This window comes from Panthera uncia, chromosome B4 (genome assembly GCF_023721935.1).
Source record: "Panthera uncia isolate 11264 chromosome B4, Puncia_PCG_1.0, whole genome shotgun sequence".
In the NCBI taxonomy this organism is placed as follows: domain Eukaryota; kingdom Metazoa; phylum Chordata; class Mammalia; order Carnivora; family Felidae; genus Panthera; species Panthera uncia.
The window spans coordinates 59,152,792-59,180,248 of NC_064809.1; the positions used below are offsets into that span (position 1 = coordinate 59,152,792).

At 42.0% G+C, this 27,457-nt stretch overlaps 2 protein-coding genes across 11 annotated transcripts in view; one reads left to right on the plus strand and one right to left on the minus strand.

Annotated features, from left to right (window-relative positions):
- Positions 1 to 27,457, plus strand: part of PPFIBP1 (PPFIA binding protein 1) — a 172,094-nt gene that overhangs the window by 69,933 nt on the left and 74,704 nt on the right. The window lies entirely within an intron of this gene.
- On the minus strand, positions 3,308 to 5,585 carry CB4H12orf71 (chromosome B4 C12orf71 homolog). The gene is made up of 2 exons (XM_049627217.1): positions 4,342 to 5,585; positions 3,308 to 3,676 (listed from the first exon to the last, which is right to left on the minus strand). Exons 1-2 carry the CDS (start codon positions 4,978 to 4,980, stop codon positions 3,338 to 3,340), a joined length of 978 nt encoding a protein of 325 aa, XP_049483174.1. The 5' UTR covers positions 4,981 to 5,585; the 3' UTR covers positions 3,308 to 3,337.

Genomic DNA, 27,457 nt, shown 5'->3' on the forward strand with positions numbered 1-27,457 from the left:
CCTCCTAAAGCCCCAGCTCCACGTATGTGACATAAAGCCAATAACCTGATCACAGTTTGGCATGTAGCCAATAGCTTCACAGCATATTTGACACGATGATGAATGAGGAGGTGTTGAAATATTTCCTGTTTTTAAACACTTGGACTTGGTCTCTGAGATGTTGTATGATAACGCCAAAGAATATTTAGAATTCGAATTCTTTACAAAGAATATTTGTTACAAAAGCTTATAAAATACATTGTTTGAATTTTAGAGATAGGTTCATACCTGTCAAGCAGGTTTATAGAACACCAAGAATTAAGCACAAATATGTAAGATGTCTTGCTAATGAACAGGGCTTCTTATTCACTGTGGGCAGTCTTTTGAGGTAGCTCATGTTGTTTGAGCTTTTCTTGGAGCTTGACTTAATTACTAGAGAAAGTTAAAATAACAGAGCCCTGATTACGAATGCCACGATGGTAGGAGAGGTCATCTTTTAGGCGTATCATACATCTAGTCTAAAGCAACATTAGGGCTCCATGTGTATTTGTTGAATTAACATTTCAGATTAATTACTGAATCCCTCTGGTCTTAGATTTCTCAGTCTGTAGGTCACCACTTCTCTTGGCCTTTCATGGATTGCCATTTTCTTCCTGTCTCCCGCTTTCTACTCTCATTCCTGCTCTTAACCCTGCTTGCTGTAACTTTTTTTTTTAAACTGTTTTCTTTTTTTTTTTTAATGTTTATTTTTTTGAGAGAGAGACACACATGCACACAGACAGAGATGAGTGGGGGAGGGACTGAGAGAGATAGAGACACAGAATCGGAAGCAGGCTCCAGGCTCCGAGCTGTCAGCACAGAGCCTGACGTGGGGCTCGAACTCACGAACCGCAAGATCATGACCTGAGCTGAAGTCAGATGCTTAACCGACAGAGCCACCCAGGCGCCCCAGCTTGCCCTAACTTTTAACTTAAAGAATAGCAACTCTAAGCTGTTATATTTCACTTTTCAAAAAAATTGTATAGGAACAAGTTTAAAGAAATAAGTTATATTCAAATCATTTAAAAAATGTTATTGAGACAGACCACTGTGTACCAGACACTGTATAGTAAAAAGGAACCAAGAAGTTGGTCTGTAGGTAAACTAGTTGGATGAAGAGAGCTGAAAAGTACAAGTCATGGTGTGAGGGTGGCAGGATGGGGACTGGGGCCCAGCTTAAGGAAGGGCACGGTCAACTGCACCTGCCAGGGTCGTTCTTGGCTATAGTAACCTGAGAGCAGCATCTTTAAGGGCAAATTCCCCAGATAGTGGGGGAACTTGAAAAGGCAATGGGGGACATTCTCCAGGGAATGACGAAGGTAACCCCAGGGTTTTGTGTGTTGGCCCCGATGAAAAGTACAGGTGTTCCTTTGGGGAATGTGGTGAGAATAGATTAAAAGAAGATCTGGAAAGGGTAACACATTGTGAATGCTACTAGATGTGGTGTGTATGCTGCAGTTTGGGAAGGAGGTACACAGGGGGATCTGGAAGGAAGAGAATGAAAATCATGGACGGGTGCAGTAATGGTACCCAAAGTCATGGTGAAGTCAAAGAGCGAGTGGAGGTGGAGCAGCGTGTTTGAGTGAGCTACTCAGATGGGAAGATGTTCTCAGAGAACAGAGAAGTGGATAAAGTGAGGAGTCTGCCTGTGAAGAAACTCAGGATGTGACTGTGAACATATATTGCTGAGCATATATTGCTGTTGTTTGATTTCTTCCCTCCCGTTGTGCTGTCATTCCTTAGGCAATATCATCCCCAGTGTCTCTCACACATGACCAGCCTCAACTGCACACTTTAACACTACACCAGTTTATCCAGCAGTGTAAAGTCCTCCACCTTATTAACTGTCCGACTCTTGGTTTTGGCTCAGGTCATGATCTCACAGTTCGTGGGTTCAAGCCCTGCGTCGGGCTCTGTGCTGACAGCTTGGAGCTTGCTTGGGATTCTTTCTCTCCCTCTCTCTCTGCCCCTTCCCTGCTTGCTCTCTATCTCTCAAAACAAGTAAATAAACATTAAAAAAAAAAATGTCCTCCACCTTAAACTAACCACATTTGTAACTGAAGCAACCTTATATATGAAACCGTTTAAAATCCACCTCTTCACATTTAATTATTTTTTAGTATTCAATGGGTACTTCATACAGACAAAACGTATCACCCGTAATCTTTTTATAGTCATGTTTGCATGGCTTTATCTCTTAAATAATAAGCTCACTGAGCCCAAGGATTGTTTTTATAAGTTAGAAAAGTACTTGGACCTTCTACGTGCTAAATATTTGTGGAAGGAAGGGAGAAGGAGAAGGAGGAAGGCAAAAAGGGAATTACAATTGAGGGAAGGGAGGAATTTGAGGGTTCTTGGGTAAATCTGTGAGTGAATAAGGAGGAGGTAGTGGTCCTGGGGAAGCAAATTGATAACAGTAACAGGGAGAGGTCAGGACAAAAGGGTGAGAGGTGAGCACAGCTTTCCTTAAAGAAGTTGAAATTCAGAGGAAAGTTGAATGACAATTGCAAAGCCATTGCAGAAGGTATGGTGGGGAATGGGCTGGGAGAGGACTTGGTTGAATCAAGATCTGCTAAAACCCATACCTTTTGGTAAGTATTGCTTCTGTGTGGGAAATATTTCAATGAGAATTACTCTTAAGCTCTCATTCTTGGATGTCCCTTGGATTGAGGTTTCTGGGGAGATCCTCTGGAGAATGAATATCAGCAGCTACAGCAAAATTATGTATTAAGTGCTTGCCTTATCTCCTCAGTTCTCACAACAACCCTGTGAGGTACATATTACTATCTTTCTCATCTTATGAGTGAAGCAGGGTAGACCTAGACTGGCTAAGTAGCACTCCCAATTCTCTGATTCCTCCTGAGTGGGACACTTACTCTAGCCAACACAGCACAGTCTAGAACCAGTCAGGTCCCCGGGGAACATCACACCTGCCATCAGAAATCCTGAAACACTTCCAATTGAAATCTGTTTCCTGAGTGACTAAGTATCCTCTGCCATTTGCTCAAGCCCTTGAAGTTCAACCCAAACCACACTACCGTCTTGGGAATCTGATGGGTTATAGTGTTGCCTCCTGAAAATGGGCATTTGGCTTAATATTTAAAAAGGTTAAAATATATAAAAATAAAAGAGGGTAAAAATAGAGTAAGGATGGGGGGCAGAGGAGAGAAAAAGAATGCCTTCAAGTTAGGAAGGGTAATACTACTTAAAATTCACAGAGAATATATCTCAGTCTTCTAGACAACATCAGCCTGAGTCAACATGGTGAGCTGGAAGAGGAAGACATGACTAATAAGAACATGTGTTTACTGGAAAACAATTAACTCTTGGAGATTGTAGAATAGAGGTTATCTGGCAATAGAGGGTGTCCTAATTCGAGGGAATCTTGGGGTTGGATTCTCTTGCCTCTGTGAGAGAGTCTTTTCTTTCGTGCCCGCTGATGGGGGTGCTCAGTGGCCTCCTCCGGGTGTTGTCTCCCGAGAAGTGAGGAGAGGATTTGCTCCCTCAGCCAGTGGAAAACCCACCTCAGGTTCACACAGGAGATGGCCTGTGTGCTGGCATGAGCACCCTCCTTCTCTGGCTTCTCTGGCTGACCCGATGAGACTGAGGAGGTGTCTAGAGTGCTTGTCCTTTGGCTGTGAGTTGCCTGGTTTGTCATCTGCCAAGACAATGAATGAGTTAAAGACATATAATCTGGACAACAGTGGGGCCGATATGTACCCATTCATGGAATTGAAATCCTTCTATCAAAAATAATCCAACTGTAAAGGCAAAGTGTTTTGTTTTTGTTTTTGTTTTTAACATTTATTCATTTTTGAGAGACAGCCCTCACAGGGGAGGGGCAGAGAGAGAGACACAGAATCTGAAGCAGCCTCTGAGGCTTAGCAGGCTCTGAGCTGTCAGCAGGAGCCCAACTCAGGGCTTGAACCCAGGAATTATGAGATCATGACCTGAACCAAAGTCAGACGCTTAACTGACTGAGCCACCCAGGCCCCCCCATGTAAATGCAAAGTTTAAATCCTCATTAATAATTAAACACACACATATATTTTGGGTGGTCATCTTTGTTAGTTTTTTTTTTTTTTTTTTTTAACTTTCCTACCCTCTTTTGTCCTTCAGTGCTCCTCGGTATTTCCCCTTCAGCTCCACCCTGACCCCTTTCCTTGCTGTTAGCCTTCTCCCTCCCTCTCCTGGCCTGTCAGACACCAAGGGGGTGTGGGCCTGCTTCAAAGCAGGTAGTAATACTCCATGTGTTCCAAACTGGTACCCCCAACCCCAACCAGGTCTGTTCCCTTCTTGCCTATGGGGCATCTCTGTGCTCACCTCAGTAAGTTCGTGTTCCTGAAGTCTTAGAGGAATCTGTGGAAACTGCATGGTACCTCTGCGTTGGCAGGGGTTGGGCAAGTCTTGGCAAGTATCATGTTCTTGATGACTGACCTGAGCTCTATCTGGAGGGGAGCTGCTGAACAATTGGAAATCTTCCTCCTGAGCAGATTCAGGGAATGCAGAGCCATCATCATCATCTTTCTGATTTTCCAGAAGTTTCTCAAGCTTTTGCACAAGACCGTCCAGTTTGCTGAGAGTCAGTTGTGTGTTCTCTTCAGGGTACTTGTCTACCCACCAGTTGACTCCATTTATGTCCCAATTAACTATGGAATCTGAATTGTTAGAACCCACATCAATGTCCCAGGCCAGGGTGATGCTTAGTTTGCAAAACTGCTTTGGGTCGTCCTGAATTTGGTCTTGTCTCCTCAGGAGTCTGCCTGTACTTTCAGTTCTCCATGTCCCTTGGATAGGAGGGACAAAGATTGAAGGACCCTTGGAAGACACGTCTTCACGGGAGATGGTTTTCTTGTAGGAGGTGTCTTCACAGGGGAAATAGCCCACAGAGAGGCTCAGGTTTGATTCAGAGCTGCAGTCTGTAGAGTCAGTTCCATCATTGCTAGAGGATGAGTGTGCCATGGAGTTCAAGGGCTCAAATCTCAGGTGTCACCTCAGGAATCTTCTAAAGAAAGGAAAAAAAAAAATAGGTGGGATTAGGGGAGAAGAAGAGGGAAGTTCTGATGGTTGAGCAATAGCATTATTCATTCCTTTTTCTACTTGTGACTATCCCATTCTGGTAGAAGTTCATCCTTTTTTTGGTCTTCTTTAATGAAGGGCAAAAAAGGCCGCCCCTTCCCTTAAAAAATTTCTTTCTTTGTGTCACAACACTTTTTACTAAGCCTTTCCACCTGATACCGCTCATCTTCTGTCTTGCTACAGTTGAAAGAACTTGAATTATAAAAGAAAAAATGATCATTGTATAAAATTTGAAAAACACAGAAAAGCATAAAGGTGAAATTAAATATGCTTATGATCCTACTGTCTAGAGATATTGATAACCATCACTGAAAACATTTTGGTGGACTTCCTTTTCTTTATCTGTACATGTATGTGTACATGTGTATTTGTACATATGCATACACACATACACATATCTAAATGGATGCCACATCAGCTGTTGAAAGTGAGATTGTTTTATAGCATACCCTAGAGTAAACATATATATGGCTATTCTGTCATTTTTAACCACTTTCTTATTGATCATTAGGTGATTGTTGTTTTAATAAATAGATCTTCAGTAAACCCTTTTGTCAATAAATCTTTGTGTCTCTCTGTCTATATATTTGTGTGGATTTATTGGACCAAAGATCACACACATATTAAAGCTTCCTGATAGTTGATATCAAATTGCTTTCCAGAAAGGTTATAGCCATTGAGATGCCCATCCTCCCACCATCTGTTGGCACTTTTTAGCCCAGTTTTTTTTGTGATGCCCCTGGTAGGTAAGTGGGGGTGGAAGAATTACGTGGTCGCACACACGTGCGCGCATACACACACACACGTACACACGCTCTTGTCATGCCCTCCTCTCGTGGCTGCCCACATGAAAAAGGCGCTGCCAATTCCTGAGCCATAAACTGGGGATGTTAAAAATCCTCAGATCCCAACTGTCAGAGGCTACAGGTCCAACTGCCAAAAGTCTGTGTTCTGAGACTGTTGGTTACTATGGCAACACAAGGACCTAAGTTATAGTCAGAAATGTGGAAAGAGAAAAAAAAAGGGATAGAAATCCACAAGGGCTGTCTCCTTGCTTCCAAACTATTCTGTGCTCATACCATCCTAATCTGAAGAGGATCCCTCCTGAGGGCAGAGGGACAAAAGTGATGGCGGTTCCTTCCTTCTTGCCATGTGGGTGTGTAAGATGGTTCCTGTCTTAAGGGAGTTGAGAACCTATTTGGTGAGACGGACATAAACCACCTGTTATAGGACAGAATGGTAAGTGTAGCAACAGGACTTAAAAATAATGTGGGAGAATAAGAGGAGGTGCCTCATGCAGCCAGGGTGAGATTGGGTAGGGGTATCAGGAAAGGACTCCAGGAGGAGATTACTTCTGATCTGAGCATTTATGGGGGAGTAGAAGTTAGTGGGGTTAAAAGGGGTAGGGGTCCAGCGAGAGGGCCTTCCAGAGAGAGGGGACAGCTTGAGCAATGACACCTGGCTGACAAACAGCCGACTGTGTGGGGAGATCAAGTATGATGAGGTGAAGGGGAGTCAGTGAGATCATGGAAGGCCTTCAACCCCTGTTAGGGAACTGGGATTTTTTTTCCTGTAAGGCTGTACTTAGGGTGGTGGTATTCAATTATCAGGCATTCTTCCAGGTAATTCAAAATATATTGAAATACTTGGCATGATTAAAACAAAACTTCCAGTGGACTTGGCAGGGTAGATGTTATTGGTTGGCTTTCATGAGAATGGGATCAGTAGGTTTGTACTGGGTTGAGGAACGAATGAGCAGAAAGGAAGTGAGAACAGTGAATACAGACTATATTTTAGAAATGTCTGAGGGGCACCTGGGTCAGTCAGTTAAGCATCTCAGGGTTTGTGAGTTTGAGCCCTACTTCGGGCTCTGTGCTGACAGCTCAGGGCCTGGACCCTGCTTCAGATTCTGTGTCTCCCTCTCTCTCTGCCCCTCCCCTGCTCATGCGATCTCTTTCTCTCTCTCTCTCAAAAATAAACATTAAAAAAAAATTTTTTTTTTTAAGTCTGAGAAAGTAGAAAGGAAGCAGAGTCAGGTTAGTTTCTGCCCCCACTTCCCAAATAAAAAAGGGATAAGGAATAAATACAGGGGGAGACTTTTAAAATAAAAGAGATTGGCTGCTACTTTTGGAGAGAGTAAAGATGGGATTCATGGCTTGGGCACAGGGGTAGGTTGTTACACCCTCACTGTTATCCCATGAGATTACAAGGAGGAAAGTGAAAGTACATTTAAAGAAGTTTGTAGGAATGCAATGCTGAGGACCTCCATTTTCTTCTTTGAGTTTCCCAGCTAGGTGTTTGCCTTATTGTAAGATTAAGTCTATATTTTTTAATGCCAGTCTGTTAGCTGGATCTTTGTCCAGTTCTGTTAACTGCCTCCAGTTACATGGGTATCCTGGTCCTTCTGGAATTGGAAGCAGCATCCTTTCTGTTGACCAAGCCCTCTCATCTCCCAGGCTGCTCTTCCCTTAACCACTATTGTGAACTCTTCCCTTTCCAATGGCGTCATGAAGTTGTTTGAGAATTGATCAGATCATAGCTCCACAGTGATCGAGTCTGGTCACTTTGCTCTCACTGCTATAGTGTTCTCGGTGGGTAATTCATAGTTAGAAGTAGTAAATCTTTCATTGTTACCAAATGTGCAATTTGGAGGACAGATGTGCATCATGTAGGATTAAAGGCTCTTGGTTGCATGGACTAAACCAAAAAAAATTTTCTATGAGCAAAATCATCTTGGCAAATGAGTTATAGCAACCCCAGTCTGATCTAAACTAGGAGGCCATACGATACTGCTTTCAGGTCCGTTCAGTGATTTTCAGGAAGGGAATAGGGTACCTACTCAGAGTTTCTTAGAGGTAAAGTACATGTGTACTTTGAACAAGTATGCTCTTTTTTTTTTTTCAAGTTTGTTTATTTTTGAAAGAGAGCACAAGTGTGGGAGGGGTAGAGAAAGAGGGAGACACAGAATGTCTTCGAAGCAGGCGCCAGGCTCTGAGTTGAGCCTGATGCAGGGCTCGAACCCACGAGCTGTGAGATCATGATGTGAGCTGAAGTTGGACACTTAACTGACTGAGCCACCCAAGCACCACTGAACAAGTATGTTCCTTTTTTTTTTTTTTTTAATTTTTTTAATGTTTGTTTATTTTTGAGAGAGAGGGAGAGAGAAACAGCGCGCGAGTGGGGGAAAGGGCAAGGAGAGGGAGACACACAGAATCCGAGCAGGCTCCAGGCTCCGAGCTGTCAGTACAAAGCCCAGTGCAGGGCTCAAACCCTTGAACTGTGAGATCATGACCTGAGCCAAAGTCAGACGCTCAACGGACTGAGCCACCCAGGCCCCTGAACAAGTATATTCTTAAGTTAACACTGATTAGATTCGCTTTTGGTCCATTTTTTTAAAAATTTCAAGTTTTAAATAGCATTTTAAGAAACCATAAGGTTTTTATACTTGTCAAAAAAGAGTCATGGATTTAAACACACACACGTGCACGCACAGGAAAAAAAGCCAAGAAACACAGGTCGACTTAAAAGAACCTCAACTCATTGGAATCTATCAGTTGCTTAGGATCTTTTCCAAATATTTTTCTGTCTTTGTTTCCATTTAACAAGATTACACTTAAAGCTTGCTGTGACTCAAGTTTTTCACTGTTGTACTGGCTTAAATTTTAGGTTCTGTTAAAAAAGATTGCTTTAGGCAACTCTGTTTCAGGAGTCGGAGTTGGGGAGAAACTGTATATTCTTACCCTACAGCTGGAAAATGGCCGCAATTCTGATGAGTGGTTGAGGACCTAGATTAAACCCTGGGGAGTGGGGTGGAATCAGAACCTGCAGACTCTCTAGCATTTAATGAGTTTCTACTACATGGTAGGTCCTGTTCTAAGCACTTTACAAGTATTTAACTCTCACAGCAACCCAATCAGTTAAGTGCCATTATTTGCTCCATTTTACAGATGAAGGAACCAAGGCATCAGCAATTACATAACTTGCTACACGTTCCAAGATCGTAAACCCTAGAACCCGAATTTAAACGTACACAGTCTGGCTCTAAAGCCAATACTTTTACCCTCTATATACTCTTGTCTCTCAGGGGGATGACCGCCTCTCTCCTCCCTGGAAGATTCTTAGGAGAGTTGATCCAGCCCCAAAGCAAACCCATGTCCTGTTTCTTTGAAAGAAACTATTCTGAGTGGGGCAGTGTGTTCTAAAAGATATGCAAGAGGTGTGTGTGGTACGTGGGACTGGCCCCAACAATGGCATCCACATTTGGGGTGGGCTAGAAGATTTAAATTAAGTATTCACTTCCTCTTTGGCATAATGAGACCTGGATCCCTGTGCTCTAGCTTTTTATAAAAACTTGTGATTGCCTCTCAGAGCACTGGGAACCTAGGAAAGAATTTGTGAGGAGCTTTCTTTACGTGAAGTTGGAGTGAAGGTAAGGGAATAGCTGAACATGGTACCGTTACCCATGGAAATGGAACACTTTGAAATATATATAAACATTTAGGTGGAAAAAAGTATTTCCCTGCCTAAACCACCAAAATTTACAGTGATCCTGAAGGTAAAAGAGTTTCAAATGCGGGAAGCCTCAGAGAAAACTTGAAAATTTATTTGTACCATTTTTCTCTTTTTTTTTTTTTAATTTTTTTTTCAACGTTTTTTATTTATTTTTGGGACAGAGAGAGACAGAGCATGAACGGGGGAGGGGCAGAGAGAGAGGGAGACACAGAATCGGAAACAGGCTCCAGGTTCCGAGCCATCAGCCCAGAGCCTGACGCGGGGCTCGAACTCACGGACCGCGAGATCGTGACCTGGCTGAAGTCGGACGCTTAACCGACTGCGCCACCCAGGTGCCCCAGCCATTTTTCTCTCTTGATACACACGCACACACACACACGTACGTACGTACGTACATATGTACCAGTTGACACTTGAACAATACAGGAGTTAGGTTGCCAACCCCCCCCCCCCCCCCCCCCCCGTTCCCCGAACACAGTTGGAAATCTCAGTATAACTTTAAAAAACAATTTTTTTAATGTTGGTTTATTATTGAGAGAGCATGAGCATGGGAAGGGAAAAGAGAGGAGGAGACACAGAATCTGAAGCAGGTTCCAGGCTCTGAGCTGTCAGCACAGAGCCCGACGCGGGGCTCGAACTCACAAACTGCAAGATCATAACCTGAGCCGAAGTCGAACGCTTCCGACTTAGCCACCCAGGTACCCCTCAGTATAACTTTTGATTCCTCAAAGATCAAATACTAATAGCCCTAATAGAGATTGTATTGTATTGAAAAAAAAAAAAATCCATGTGTAAGTAGACCTGTGAGGTTCAAACCCATGTTCAAGGGTCAACCATGTGTGCATATACATATATATGTATTTCATTTTAATATACAACTCAGATAGTGAAAGTCTCTGAAACTCACCTTCTCTCTCGCGCCAGAAAAAAGGGCAGTCACTGTTAATAGCTTGATATATATAATTCTTCCAGATATATTTTTTAAGCATGATACATAGAAGCAATGGCATGTCATAACATGTTTAGGATGTTATGATGGGCAGTGTAGTCAATTCTAAATGATAACCTAGCTTTCACCTCTAGTAAGAGATCAGGAGATTATTGGTTCTCATTAACTTGTGTTAATTTCTTTAAGGCCTTAATTTGACTTGCTGGTCTTGCTTCTGTTGGATCACAGTTAATCTAGGTAGTGTAAGCTGGCTAATCGTTGCCTTTTCTCCTAAGTAAAATCATCCATGATAAAACCCCCTGAGATTTTTAAAAATGATAGTATGTCATGAATTTACAATGCTTAAGGCCTGAAGCTAGTGATAACGGTAACTTTAAAAATTGGAGCACTTCCTAAAATCCATTTGGCTTGATAGGATTTGGAACCTAGATATACACAGTAGGAAGTTTCTAATTTAGAAGTTAAGCTACTAGTAGGGTTAATTTTGTGTGTTATCTAGACTGAACCACAGTAGGTATGCTGATATTTGATTAAGTATTTTTCTGGGTGTGTTTGTGAAGGAACACAGGAACCAGGCTGGAACGCTGGCAGAAAAACCAAGCGGCACTCAGAGATCTTGGTGGATCGGAGATTTATTTAACACTGGCGGGCTCAGAGGAGACCGTTTCTCCAAAGATCTGAGACCTGAGCACAAGCATGGGGGACAATTTATAGTCTGTTACTTCCGCATTCTGCATTAGTAGTAATTTTGTGTACACAGCAAGCAGGGTGGAAAGAAGAACCTGGAAGAGGGGTCTCTAAGCTAGAAACTAGAGTTTATATTAGTCCCGTAGGCCATCTTATGGTGCATAACTTCACTTATTTTCCCAACATTTCTAAAGGAGATTAATATTTGGCAAATTACCCTCTCCAGTGTGGGTAGCCATCAACCAGTCTTTTATTTATCTACCTATCTACCTATCTGCCTACCTATTTACAGTTTATTTATTTTGAGAGAGAGTGCACACATACACACATGGGGGAGGGGCAGAGAGAAAAAGAGAATCTCAAGCAGGCTCTGTGCTGTCAGCATAGAGCCTGACATGGGGCTCGAACCCATGTACCATAAGATCATGACCTGAGCTGAAATCAGGAGTCAGAATACTTAACCGACTGAGCCACCCAGGTGCCCCAACAAATCTTTTAGAGGCCTGAAGAGAACAAAAAACTAAGGGAGAATTTGCTCTCTCTGCCTGTCTTTGAACTGGAACTTTGGTCTTCCCCTGCCTTTGGACTCAGACTGGAACTTATACTGTCATCTTCCCTGGTTCTCAGGCCTCTGACCTTGGACTGGAACTAAACCACTGGCTCTCTGGCTTTCAGATGGCACATCTTGGAACTTCTCAGTCTCCATAAATGCATGAGCCCGTTCCTTATAATAAACCTGTGTGTGTGTGTATGTGTGTTCGTGTACACACATACACACACACACATATTTACTAGTGGTCCTGTTTCTCTGGAGAAACTAATATAGCTGCATATTTTTTATCTTTTGAAATTATGAAATATTTTAACAATATGAAAAGTTATCACAGACTAATATAATACACAGGGACACAGCATCGCATCACTTCTGTGATAGTCTTGTCCATAATGCATGGTCTCAGCCTACTAATGAGACAGTATCAGGCAAACCCCAATTGTGAGACATTCATCAAAATAGCTGACAAGTGTGAAGGCCATAAAAGACCAGGAAAGACTGAAAGACCGTCAAAGACTACAGAACACTAAGGAGAAATAACTACTAGTGCACATGCTATTGTAGAATAGGAAAAGGACATTAATGGAAAAAGTAAAGTGATTTCAATATCTTCTTTAGTTTAGTTAAATAGTATTGTATTATATCAAGGTTAATCTCCTGGTCTGATCATTGTGCTGGTTGCACAAGATGTTGATATTCGAGGGAGTGGGTTGGGGTGATGTATGGATACTGTGTTTGCAACGTCTCTGTAAGCCTATTATATGGTCAAAATAAAAAGTTTTGAAAGAATATGTAAAAGTCTAGTAAATCATAAGAAACACCTATATACTTATCAGTTCAGTCAAATGTTAACATTTTGCCATATTTGGGTTTTTTTTTGAAGATAAATAAAACATTCTAGATAAAACTTAAACCCCTTTCTAGTTCTCCCTTTTCCCTTCTACCCCATTTCTCCCCTGATCACTCTCTTGAATTTGATGTTTATTTACCTTATGCATGTTTTAATACCATCTTTTTACATATTTACTGTGTTTTATTTTTGGAGACAAAAACCAAGGTAAATTTGAATTTACTTAATACCACAGAACTGTACACTAAAAAATGGGTGAGATGGTAAATTTTATGTTATGTGTATTTTACCACACACACACACACAAAAGTTGGGACGGGGGAGAAAAAAACCCAGTGTAAGTAGATTACAAGAGATGTTCTTTAGAAACCAGGAAGTCTCCTTATTCCCATAGCTTGTTTTATAGGAATTCTTGTGACAGGGGCATCCTTCTTCCAAACCAAATTCTTAGCTGAAGTATTTAGTGTTTATTTTGGGGGATGGGGAGAGGACGGGCACATACAGTTTCCTATGCTCTACTTGTATGTTTATTCGCAAACAGACAAAACCTTACCAACACTCATGCACCTTACTAAAGGAGAATGGTGTTTCTGTGTAAAGCAAAGTTAAATGTTCTCAAGCCTCTGTAGGTGCCGCACACTCTGCTGGGTGCTTTCACATGCTCGGTCACTGAATTTTCATGACTGTTTTCTGAGTTGTGTATTTTTGTCCCCATCTTAACTTCTTGTGCAGTTCAGACCACCCAGATCTGCCTTCAGAGCCCAGAGGCCCTCTCGAGCTAGGCTGCTGGGAACTTAGCCTCAGCTGATTATATATTGTGGGTTGATATGCCTAGTGGACAGTGGCAGTAGATGAGCGCTGTAGGTCTTCCACATATAAGCATTTAAAAAATTTTTTACTTAATGTTTATTTTTGACAGCGAGAGAATGGGGGAGGGGCAGAGAGAGGGAGACACAGAACTCAAGCAGGCTCCAGGCTCCAAGCTGTCAGCACAGAGCCCAATGCGGGATTCAGACTCCCAAACTGTGAGATCATGACCTGAGCGAAGTCAGAGCTTAACCAGCTGTGAGATCATGACCTGAGCGAAGTCAGAGCTTAACCAGCTGAGCTACCCAGGCATCCCCATATAAAGCATTTTTAATACACAGGCACAAAAACATCACACAGCCTTCTTTTGTAAGCTCCAGAACTGTGCCATCCGAAAGAGTAGCTACTAGCCACATGTGGCAATTAAAATTGAATTAGTAGTTTGGTTCTTCAGTCATACTAGCCAAATTTCAAGTGCCTAGTGACTGCCCATAACTAGTGGCTAGCTTATCACCGGACAAACTAAACATTCCCGTCATCGCAGAGAAATTCTGTGAGACAGAGCTGCTCTAGAAGGTCCCTATGCTGTGGGTTTTTGTGCATTTGGGTAGCACTCTGAACAAAAAGTTTCACTAGAGGCAGGTGGGACAATATTCTAGCATCAGGATTTGGCTTTCTTGTCAGGATCAGGTGACCGTATTTCTTCCAAAATGTCTAGAAACAGGACTAGTGACAGTCTTCAGCGAAGGGCACCATTTTAAAAAGGTGTAGACAACTGGGTTGGATAGATTCTCATTCCCACTTAGTGTAAACAGAATATATCTGTACAATACTTACAGTCCATCATGAATACTGTTTGATCTATGAAAAATCATTTGTGGCAGCCATTATACTAAACAACGACCCTCTGGTGGAGCAGATGATTGACTTGATTTTCTGTTTACGTGAGCTTTTGATTAGTCATTTGAGAGCTAACTGCCCCAGAGTATAGGTAAAAAAAAAAAAAAAAAAAAGTAATAATCCCCTTTGTATCACAACTGCCTTTGTTGAAGTATTTTGAAAAATGGCAGGCACTGTAACAGCCTGTGTATCGACTGTGTCATTCAGTCCTCATAACAGCCCTTCCTGTAGATATTGCTGATGTTAACCTTATTTTGGACTGGCTTTAATTCCCCAAGGGCCTATGGCCAGACTGTTGCATGATGGAGATGGTTGCTTCTTTATCTTTTAAGTGAGAACTAAATGCAAATTATCCAGTTGCCAAACATATAGGCAGATAGCTTTTCTTGTCTTATTTCCTAATGTCAAGGCTTATACCTACTTGAGGCCGAGATTGGTAATGCCTCATGCAACACCAAATATGGGGAAACTATAGTCCTCTCCTAGCTGTTAAAATATTTGCTGTACTGTTCAAAAAATTTTTTTGTTTTTTAATTTAACAGTTGTGTGCCTACCAATTGAGTGCCTGTCAAATTCCAGGCCACTTCTAGCAATAGCAAGTCCATTTTTAACTTGGCTCTGCTTCCTCTACAAAATAGAGATAATGATGCTTTTCTTGCAGAGTTTTGGTATTTATTAGAGATTATATATGTGGAATGTGTATGGTAAATGGTTTATTTTCATCCCAGAATTAAAGAAAACTGAAACTTGTTCCTCTTTCGTTGGTACTGCCCCCCTCTGGAGAAAATGTTTTTATTTTATTTTAAGGTTTCAAACATAGACTCGTGTCCAACCCTGTTTGTGTATCAAAACCATGTGCACTTAATAATTATACTTGTATTTGTGTGGTTATCTGACCACCTCCTGCCCCTGCGCTGGAGCTTCCACAAGAGAAAGGCAAATCTATGTGGTTCTCAGGTAGTATCTATGTGCACCAGCTTGGTGCCTGTTCTGTGAGCACCTCCAGGATGTGGCGGTCATAAGGAACCACCAGAGTTATCATCCTTTCTCAGTGTCTCACTTGGGAACCATACTGGAGACTTTTCCATTTCTAGTACGTTCTCCAGTTGGGGTGGAAATGCTTGGAAGAGCTCTTTTTGGGACTAAGCGGAGGTCAGGTGAAATGAATGCCATCCATGCTGTATATTTAGATGGCATGGATACAAACTGTTTGAGGCCAGCGGTTCTTCCTTTGCTATGATTCTCACTTGGGTCCTTTTGGTGGAGAGAATTTTCCACAAGAAATCTTTGGGGTGGAGGGTTGGGGGGCGGGAATGTAGACTCCTGAGGTGCTTTTAGTTATCTCAGAGGAAACAAGAAACCCCAGAGCCTAGTTGGCATTTTACTACCTTAACTTAAAAAACTAGCAGTAAAATGCTCAAAATGCAAAGCTTTTGTTCTAGTTCTCTAGGGCATCGCAAAGGAAGGAGGTGGAGGTGTGAATGAGGTATAGAAATCTCAGGAGATGTGTTCAAGGTTGGTTATCCATAAGGAACCCAAGAGTCCAGAGGTGGAAAGATTAGCATGCAGGTCCCAAACTAACCCAATGGGAGAAAATATGGACAGGAGGTGGCCAATACTATTCTCAGATTCTGGAAGATCAGAAAGATGGTATGCAGTATCTGGGGAGTGAATAAAGAGTAAATGTGAATAGAAGCCGAAAATCTGAATACCTGTTATAGGTGAGCCTAGGGTGGGGGCTAGGGAGAGATGCGGGTTGGCTGTCTCTGCATCTCTCTGGCAATTATCATCAGCCATCACAGAGTTCCCATCAGCAGACACTGCCAGGGGGCCAAAGCTTCCTCTCCTTGCTCCCCCTCCCACCTGTAAGTGCTTTTTACATTTTTGTCCAACCTTTTCTTAGCACAGATGAAGCTTTCTCTCCACTTCCCTAAAGCTAAATAAAATTAAGCTACAGGAGGTTCTTCACCTCTGGCTCAGGTCTCCTACAGCATCTTTGAATAGAGCTGTTGTGTGTTTGCACAATGGTCTCTATTCAATTATCAGCCACTTGTGCATGGCTCCTTTGGAAGAGAGTTACCCAGAATGCACTTGTTGTGGTGGCCTACCAGCATTAGAACTGGTTAATGAAAATGACATCAGTTAGTGATAACTATAGGAAATGATCAGGCAAGGCACTTCCAGATCTTTTAAAGTTAAAAATAACTATTTTTTTTAATGTTTATTTTATTTTTGAGACAGAGACAGAGCATGAATGGGAGAGGGTCAGAGAGAGGGAGACACAGAATCGGAAGCAGGCTCCAGGCTCTGAGCTGTCAGCACAGAGCCCGATGCGGGGCTCGAATTCACGGACCGTGAGATCATGACCTGAGCCGAAGTCGGAACCTTAACCGACTGAGCCACCCAGGTGCCCCCAAAATAACTATTTTTAAAACAACACAAGATGATAGTGGAAAATTAGAAGACAAAAAAGAGGAAATATTTTTTAAAGACTACCAAAAGAAAAATTTTAGGGTTAGAGATTAGATCAGCAGTTGCCAGGAGCTGGGGGTGGAGAAATAATGTTTGCTGCAAAGGGATAAGAGGGAGCTCTTTGGGGGTAGAAATGATCTTTAAAGCACTGGGCAATAAACATGTACTTTAAGCTACAAATGCAAGCCAGTAACTTTTTTTTTTTTTTTTTTTACACTCCAATAAGTCATTTATTTTTATTTTTTTCCCCAATATATGAAATTTATTGTCAAATTGGTTTCCATACAACACCCAGTGCTCATCCCCAAAGGTGCCCTCCTCAATACCCATCCCCCACCCTCCCCTCCCTCCCACCCCCCATCAACCCTCAGTTTGTTCTCAGTTTTTAACAGTCTCTTATGCTTTGGCTCTCTCCCACTCTAACCTCTTTTTTTTTTTTTTTCCTTCCCCTCCCCCATGGGTTTCTGTTAAGTTTCTCAGGATCCACATAAGAGTGAAACCATATGGTATCTGTCTTTCTCTGTATGGCTTATTTCACTTAGCATCACACTCTCCAGTTCCATCCACGTTGCTACAAAAGGCCATATTTCATTCTTTCGCATTGCCAAGTAGTATTCCATTGTGTATATAAACCACAATTTCTTTATCCATTCATCAGTTGATGGACATTTAGGCTCTTTCCATAATTTGGCTATTGTTGAGAGTGCTGCTATAAACATTGGGGTACAAGTGCCCCTATGCATCAGTACTCCTGTATCCCTTGGGTAAATTCCTAGCAGTGCTATTGCTGGGTCATAGGGTAGGTCTATTTTTAATTTTCTGAGGAACCTCCACACTGCTTTCCAGAGCGGCCGCACCAATTTGCATTCCCACCAACAGTGCAAGAGGGTTCCCGTTTCTCCACATCCTCGCCAGCATCTGTAGTCTCCTGATTTGTTCATTTTGGCCACTCTGACGGGCATGAGGTGATATCTGAGTGTGGTTTTGATTTGTATTTCCCTGATGAGGAGTGACGTTGAACATCTTTTCATGTGCCTGTTGGCCATCTGGATGTCTTCTTTAGAGAAGTGTCTATTCATGTTTTCTGCCCATTTCTTCACTGGGTTATTTGTTTTTCGGGTGTGGAGTTTGGTGAGCTCTTTATAGATTTTGGATACTAGCCCTTTGTCTGATATGTCATTTGCAAATATCTTTTCCCATTCCGTTGGTTGCCTTTTAGTTTTGTTGGTTGTTTCCTTTGCTGTGCAGAAGCTTTTTATCTTCATAAGGTCCCAGTAATTCATTTTTGCTTTTAATTCCCTTGCCTTTGGGGATGTGTTGAGTAAGAGATTGCTACGGCAAGCCAGTAACTTTTAATTTTCTAATACGCACGTTAAAGGAAAAATGAAACAGGTAAAATTGATTTTATTATATTAATACGTAACTCACTATATGCAAAGCATTATAATTTCACCATATATTAATAAGATCTTTTGCATTTTTTCCCCAAGTCTTTGAAGTCTGGTGTGTATTTTACACTTTTACGCTACCTCTGATGTTGGATTAGCCACATTTCAAGGGCTCAGGACCCACATGTGGCAGCTCTAATGGGCAACACAGTTGAGCATTGTTTTGGTGGTGGTTAGGCAAGTGTGTACATCTGTCAAAAATCATCAGATTGTATATTTAAAAAAGGGTGACTTTTACTGTATATGAATTATACCTCAACTAAAAAAAAATTTTTTTCCTGTCAGCCAGAATGAGCTAATACAGGTTCCTTTTATGAACATCTATTAAAATTATTCTTTTAAAATGAATCTCAGAAATAGAATTGGGCAATTTTTTTAAAAGTTTATTTATTTATTTTGAGAGAGAGGGCAAGTGGGGCAGAGAGAGAGGGCGAGAAGGAGAATCTCAAGCAGGTCCCACACATTGTGGAGCTTGACATGGGGCTTGAATTCACCAACCGTGAGATCATGACCTCAGCTGAAATCAAGGGTTGGAGGCTTAACCGACTAAGCCACCCAGGCGCCCCTAGAATTTGGCAATTTTTAAAAAATAAAAGTCACACACATACACTAGAACCCCCCAAGGCATGTACTCTTCTCATAGATTTCAGATGTGTGTGTGTGTGTGTGTGTGTGTGTGTGTGTGTGTGTGTGCCTGTTTTTCCATTGCAAAGTTTAGAAAGAGTGGTGAAAATTTAATTAGTGCTGCAATTTTTAAAAACAGATTTGCATGTGTTTGACAAAATAAAGATGAGCACAAATTGTTTTGAGAAAGACCCAATGCTAATTCTAGGAAAGAGCTTGTTGGTTTCCCTTCTGTTTCATAGCTGCTTGGTGGTTTTAAAAACTACTTGTCTCTGGACTCCCTTTTGCTTCCATTATATAACATGCTTTGTAGTAACTATTTTTTGACTGTGGATCTGTGTGCAGGCCTTTGTAGGGTGTGTGTGGGGGTTGGGGTGGAGCTCATGTACCCTTCTGATAGGAGGAGGTTGTGGGGCAATGTGTTGTGGAGGAGTACGTTTAACTTTCATAACTAAAGCCAGAAAATATTTTTGGCTGTGTGACAGTGTGTCAGTAGTTATAAATAATTTCATTTGCTGCTTGGCAGCTATTTTGCTGTTTTCTTTTTGCACCTAAAATTTACTGTTTAAATTTTGTTGGAGCTAATGTAAACATTTCACAGTTTACAAATGAGTAAGTCTAAGAGAAATAGCTTCTAAATGGCAGTAAAGCTCAGGTATCTGGGCCAAAAAGATAAAGAGAAAATTCATTAGGTCTGGAAAGCAAATTCTGTAAGTGTAGGCTGGGGAGGACATACCGATAGGAAATTACTCCGCAGCATACATAGAGCACAGAGTGTGATATTGTTGTTCCGAAACTTTACAATCTGAAGAATACATTTACAAAGTGGACCACAGGTCAGTAACCAAATAAGCTCTCCTCATTTCGATTCATCTTTGTTCAGTGTCCTGTGCTCAAGAAGCAGTTAATTTAAATCTGTGGTTATCAAGATAGCAGTTCATCTACAAGCAGGAGAGATCAAACTTCAGTGTGCATCAAAAATGCATAGCCCTGACCCCAGAAATTTCTAGTTTAAGAGACTAGAGATGGGGCTTATTATCTGCATTCTTAACATGTACTTCCAGTAGGCTCCACCTTGAGAAACACTGGTCTAGAATAACCACTTAGACTTTTACTAGGTTTCCTCTGTATATTAGACATGTATGACATCTGCCAAATGAAAGGCAGATACTTATTAGGAACGAGCTATAGCTTGCAGTATGAGGCAGAATTCCGGGTGGTGCAGCCAGTGTGAAGAGAAGGAACTCTGAGCAGGAGGGCAGTGCCACTAACCATTGACTCAGTGATAAGGCCAAGATTTAGATTAGTGGAGATGAAACTGGGTGTTTGTGTACCTTGAAGGAGATAGCGTGGGAGTCAGGTGAAGGATAGCATCACCTGGGGAAGGAGCTTTACTTAGACGTAGACTGTACTTTTGGAGTTGTAAGGAAATTTTAAAGGGAAAAAAGGATTATGGACATTAGGAAGCAGTTGTGAAGGAAATGTAATTGATTGTTGTCACTGGTTCTTAAACTTGGGTATGCATTAGAAGCACCCTGAGGACTTGTCAAAGCACTGAGTGCTGAGTCCCACCCTCAGAATTTCTGAATCAGTCTGGGGGTGGGGCCTGAGAATTCCAATTGCTAACAAGCTCCCAGGTTCTGCTCATGCTGCTTCCTCTGGGGACCATGCTCTGAGATTCACTGCTCTTTTTTTTTTTTTTTTTTTTTTTAATTCTTATTTATTTTTGAGACAGAGACAGAGCATGAACAGGGAAGGGCCAGAGAGAGAGGGAGACACAGAATCTGAAACAGGCTCCAGGCTCTGAGCTGTCAGCACAGAGCCCGACGCGGGGCTCGAACTCACGGACCGTGAGATCATGACCTGAGCCGAAGTCGGACGCTTAACCGACTGAGCCACCCAGGCGCCCCTGAGATTCACTGCTCTTAATGAATTTGGTAACTTAATCTATCAGAAACCCCTAGATGAGGCTTGGAACACATTTTGGGGGCAAGATGGAGGATGGGATGGTGGTCAGAGTGTTTTGAGTCAGAGTGTCCTACTAAATGGGCTGTCTTTCCTCCCTTTTCTTCTGAGATTTATTTACTCTCAGAGCAACTGGTCCAGAGGTGGGGACAGGAATGTGGTCATGGAGAATAATTTGAGAACTGTAATCATAGTCCGAGTATGGCCAGAGTGCTTCTAAAACTGATTAAAATTGTGTTTCTCAGATTTTATTTAAAAAAAAAAAAAAAGTAAGTATGGTATATCCTATTTTAGTATCAACATTTACTAGAAGGCATAGTAACTCACTGTTTGGTGGAAGTCTTGACTCTAACATTGAACTCATGAGCTTGATCACTTAAACTTCCTCCTCTTCCAGTGTTCTTTATGAACAGCAGCATTGTCTGCCCGGTTTTTTTGTGGCACAGTTTGGGAATCCTCCTGGACATCATTCCTTCTTTCTCACACTTTCAGCCCTGCATCTAATCATTCACAAAGTCCTGGTGATTCCATTTCCTAGTGCATCTTTTCCACTCCATTGCCATCACTTTGTCCACCAACTCTCACCTGCATTCCGCATCTTCTCTCTTTCTCTTCTGATTCATTGTCTACATGGGAGCCAGAGAGAACTTTTTAGAAACACAAACCACATCAGGTCCCTTAAGACCCTTCAATGACAACCCTCTGTATTTAGTATAATCTTTATTATTTTTTAATGTTTATTTTGAGAGAGAGCGTGAGTGGAGGAGGGGCAGAGAGAGTGGAAGAGAGAATCCCAAGTAGGCTCCGTACCGTCAGTACAGGACTCGATCCCACGAGCCCTGAGATCATGACCTAGCCAAAATCAAGAGTCGAACGCACAACTGCTCAACCGATTGAGCCACCTAGGCACCCCTAGGTTAATCTTTAAATTCTCAGAATGGTCCCTGTCAACATCTCCAGCTTATTTTGAGCCACGCCCTCTTTGTTCTTCAAATTCCAGCCCTACTGTCTTTTTCACTTCCTGAACTAAACATGTTTAAAAGCATTGCCCTTTGCTGAGGTGATTCTGGACGTATATCTGGAGAGTATCTACGGAGAAGAAGGTGTATGTGGCCCTAGTCCTGAGAAAGTTTTTGTACAATTAGAAAATGGTGGCTCTGCAGGCAGATACAGCCCCTGAGCTGGAACAGACTGGATTTCAGCCTCCACTCGCTAGGGCAGGGCACCCTGTGCAGGACCCAACCTGCATAGCCAGAATGGTGACCCTGACTCAAGATGTCAGTTGGTTTGCCTCCAAATTAAAATCGGTCTGTTTGTCTTATTTAGAAGTGGAATACTGGGCAACTTCTGGAGATTCCTGAAAGCCTAGTGATTTAGTAATGATTGTAAATACGAAAAGGCTTTTACCGTGAAGCTATAGAAATTGTTCTTTGCATGGTGAGAATAACACGTATGTGTCTTCCCAAGCCAGCATGGTTACATCTGTGCTGATTGCTCCTAGCTGTGTCTCATCGTTGAAGATCAGGAGTGATTTACAATCTAGAATGTCTTTCTCTGTTAGCCAGTGAGGCACAACATTCTTTCGTGTGACATGTTTGCTCTTGTGAAAATGACTTGAAGTATTTGGGACCTGGCAGGAGAAGAAATGGGAGGGGACCTGATTCTTGCTAGTCATGAGTCATCTTATAAAAATTTATTGAACATTTTATTAAGCACTTTCATTGTTGGTACAAAACTATTCATCAATCCTAGATTGCTTTGATGTACCTGTTATATCTCCACATGTCCTCTGCCAGGACTCGAGCATAAATTTCTCTCTGAACAAGCACTGAATAAATATTATGATAATTTTACCTTTGATTTGAGGGCACTTTTGTTTCTTTTTTTAAAGCTCTGTGTTGGATATTTATTTATTTTTTGGTCTTTTTTCGGATTTATGAAAGTGCCTAAGTATCGGGGTAGGAGGGGCAGTAAAGGAAAGTATGGAAAACAACCACATGTGTGTGGTACCTTGTCATTTCAAACACTGATGGACATTTTCTGAAAGAGGTCTCTGCAAGAGGTCTTTCAGTAGGAATAGAATTTGAATCTGGGAGCAAATAATTGCTCTGTAAATGCTTATGATATTGAAATTGCAAATACACTATATCTAATCGAATTAGTTTGTCATGTTCATTACTGGGTAAAGGCAGTTGTTGACTGTGGACACTGAAAAGGCCAGCACATTGTTGCCTAGAAGATTCATCCTTCTCTGTTGAGCTACAGCCGGATTTTTCAGGCCAGCTTACGCTCTGAACTCTGCCTTCTTGCACTGTGTCCTGTGCCTTTGTGATCCTGGGTCCTTTCACCCGTGGCTTAAACAACAGAAATCTATTCTCTCACAGTTCGGAGGCTGAAAATCCAAAATCAAAGTGTCCGCCAGGCTGGAGCCTCCTGAGGGCTGTGAAGGGAAGGAGCTGTTTCAGTCTTCTCTCTTGGCTTGGCTGGTAGATGGCCGCCATCGTAAGTTTTCATGTCTGTCCATACATGGCTGTGTGTCGAAGTTCCCCTTTTTTATTGGGATACAACTCATATTGGAAGAGGACCCATCCCAATGATCCCATTTTAACTTGATTGTTTCAGCAAAGACCCTATCTCCAAATAAGGTCACATCCTGTGATCCTGGGGGTTAGGACTTGAACATATGAATTTTGGGGGAGACACAGTTCAGCCCATCATACCACCCATATCTGAACCTTGATAATAAATTAGCCTCATAAATCTAGCTATACTTATTGTGGAATCTTCTGTAAATCACCAAAAGAAATCTGTAAATTAGCTGAATTTTAAGTCCTTTCTTTTCAACCCAGCAGAGTGCCTTAGTGTTGATGGTGTTGATTCTGCAGTTTACAGTACTCTCCCCTATATTCATTTCATGAGTCATTAGACCAGAAAGTGTTAGGTAAAGGAAAACAAATATGAGAGTGGCACCTTTAAGTAAGGGGGCTTTGGCCACTCCCTTTCCACCCAAGTCCATGACCTATAAAATGTCCAACCCTTTCCAAGTTCTGAGGATCTAAGATAGAACATGTTGATGTGTAGTGTGTTTTTACTTGACATCTATTTTAATTACACCATCCTTGCATATCCTTTATTTTGCACACAAGCCTGATTTGGCTGAGTGGTTTTGACACTCATAGCCCTCCAATGCTTTGGACTGTTTATTCCAAGAGCTTGCAGCTGAATTTTCTGGCAAGTCATTGTGATACTATCCAGTGATTCCTTCAGAGATGTAGGTTTTTGAGCCAAAGGATATCTTTTCTCCTCTGGGCTTTTCCTAGTTTCTGGAAGATCGGGGCACCTGCCAGGCCTCTGTCTCTGCAGATACCTAGCACCTGTCATGATTGTATTTTTAAGCTTTCCCCATTCCCTGTTCCCAAGCGTGTCCTGTTAATGTGACTGTTAATGTACTTTCTTAGACTTCTGAACATTGAGTCATAATCCATATTTCATTTCTCCTAGCCTAAAAGACCAGGACAAATGGGAGCTTTTCTCTCCTTTCTACCAAACGATATAGATTTTGTCTCCCTGCAAGTATATTCTAAAATAACAGCGATCTGTCAGTAAAACCACACATCGAATTCAGGGCTGGTTAGATACTGTGTGGCATCATCCTTATTCATTGCTCTGTAAGCCTGGAGCAAGGTGGAAGCAACCAAAGTCAAAGGTCCTTTCTGACTCTATGCAAAAGGCCCTAGTAATCTTTCCTATTAAGATGAAGTAGAAAACTACAAAATTTTTTCTAAATACTAATACATATATTTCCCTAAGATAAAAGGTCACTTCTCTGTTCCTTCTTTACATGGCCAATGCTCCCTTTCTCCCTCCTGTGCTCCCCCCAGAGTGAATAACTTCTAAACTAGGAGTTTCTCACAAGTGAAAGTTCTTGGTCAACTTAGGGATTGCCCCTCTTCTTTGGCCAAGTCTCTTGAGGAAAGGCACCTCTTAGGGGAATTCTCATGTAGAATTGGAACAAACATGTGCATCTTTTCCCCTAACCTCTTGGTGTTAAAAAAAAAAAAAAAAGATTTAGGGGCGCCTGGGTGGTTCAGTTGGTTAAGCATCCCGCTTGGCTCATCTCACGGCTTGTGAGTTCAGTCCCCATGTTGGGCTCTGCTGACATCTCAGAGCCTGGAGCCTGCTTCAGATTCTGTGTCTTCATGTCTCTCTGCCCCTCCCCTGCTAGTACTCTCTCTCTCTCTCAAAAATAAATAAACATTAAAAAAAAATTAATGAATGAGAGCCATTCTTTCTGCCACCCTCATAAGGGATAGATCACTTTTTCTGCCACTTGCTAGCCAACCCCCATGTGGTGGGCCACATTTTTAACTAAACAAGAAGCAATAAATATATCAACCATCTTAGCTAGCCTGAAAACGTTGATTTTTGTTCTAGACGTTTTGTCTCTCACTGGTTTGTTTTTCTTCATGGAGCCTGGAGCTGATGTCATACCTAAGCAGAGGCCTAGGACCCCATCTCTCCAGAGGCAACCATGTAGCTTGAGAGTCAATCCTAGATTTGGATCATTCCATTACCAAGAACCAGAACCTCTTCAAGGCTACAGTTGGAGGCTTCCTGATTGCCCTGATTGCCCTGTTGGAGGAAATCCCAGAGGACAGCAGAACCCCCACCCCCAGCCCCACCCCCTCCCCCTGCCCCAAGAAGCTCCAGAGAGGAGCCCAAACTTTCCAGCATCCACCTGGTAACCTGATGGTTCTGGCACTTGATCTCTTCAAAGAAGACAAACCTAAGGGATCCCACATGAATTCCAGTTTCCCAATTGACTAAAATACTGTCTCCAGCTTCTTTCAGAGCTTAGTTATGAGGATGTTTTAAATCAGCTAGAGATCTGAAGTATCGGGCAGTGGTTCTTTGGCCCTTGACATCAGTCTTCTGGGCTAGTTTTCAACTTTGGCTTATGGACTGTCCTTGAGTAGTTAGACCTTCCTCTGATTTCCTCTCTCCTTAGGATACAGGGCAATGACACCAACTCCCAGTTCCTTCCTTTGGGTAAAGAACTACACCAACTTTGCAAGCTTGACTATAGCTCTCTTACTGGGACCTCACTCCACAGGTCTAAAACATTTCAAGAGGCTATGTGAGGTTTAATTTCTCTTCCTATTCCCTAGTAAGATGTTTTCACAGAGATTTGTCTCTGGGAGCTGTTTCCCCCTTGTCACTGTAAGAGGACTTCCTAACCTCCTTTGGCTTTTTTGCCTACACACTGGAGCCTACAGCAAGTTAAGAACAAGCTCCTCAATGGTGACAGCCATGTACAAATGAGAATCCTGGGGCATGTTAATGGCTCTGCTTAGCTTTTAGCAAGCTTCCATCTCTTCTTACTGTCAGAGTCCTAGGCTGCTAATGTTCCATTGCCACAGTTGGACAAGCATTTAATGAAAGTTACTGTCTGCTTTCCATTCTCTTTTTTCTTCCCTGTTTCCCTTCTTCTTTCTCCTTTTCATTCTTCCTTTACTTTTTATACCCCTATATCCATTGTTTCTAAACATAATGTGTACCACAGGGGATTTTTCTTGTGCAGGTGGGGGTCTGTCATGAGAACATATTTATGGAACCAATGAAGAAGTGTGCTAAACTCTGGGTTTGTAAAGTCAGCACAGGATGTTCTCAGCTGATATGTGGCAGGGGCAGAAATTGTAGTTATATATGCCCTATTTATTGAATCCTTAAAATGGACCAGGCCTATGGGACACAAGGCACATCACACACATTTTCTCAAATCATTTTCCAAACTGTGCAAACTGCTGCTGACAGCAGGCTCTGTGCTGTCAGTGCAGAACCCGATGCAGGGCTTGAACTCAGGAACGGTGAGATCATGACGTGGGCCTAAATCCAGAGTTGGACGTTTAACCAACTGAGCCACCCAGGTGCCCTGGATTATTTTATTTCATGAAATACAGTACTATTAGACCATCGGGGTTGGGTTTTTCCTCCCCCCCCCCCCCCCCCCCCCAGTTTAATTGCATTGTGCCAATATTCTATGGGATTTCTCTCCTACTCTGATGAAAGGCTGTTTTCCCATCTTTGTTTTTAGGACCATTTGTTTATTTTTCAGCCTTTTTTTTTTTTTGAGGTATAATTGACACACGACATTATATTTGTTTCAGGTGTGCAACATAATTCAGTTATTTGTATATATCGTGAAATGATCACCTCTTAGCAACTTTCCAATATGAGGTACAGTAGTATTAATTCTAGTCACCATGCTGTCCATTACATTTCCATGACTTCTTTATTTGGTAACTGGAAGTTTGTATCTTTGGGCCCATTTTGTCCACCCCTCAACCCTTTACCTCTGACAGTCTCCAGTCTGTTCTGTGTATCTATGAGGTTGGGTTTGGTTTTTTGTTTTGCTTTGTTATTTGTTTTTTGGTGTTTTTTTTTGGAATTTCACATAGAAGTCAGATCATATGATATTTGTCTTTGTCTGGCTTACTTCATTCACTTAGCATGATGTCCTCAAGGTATGTATGCACCATGCTTTCTTGTGTGTGTGTGTGTGTGTGTGTGTGTGTGTGTGTGTGTGTGTGTGT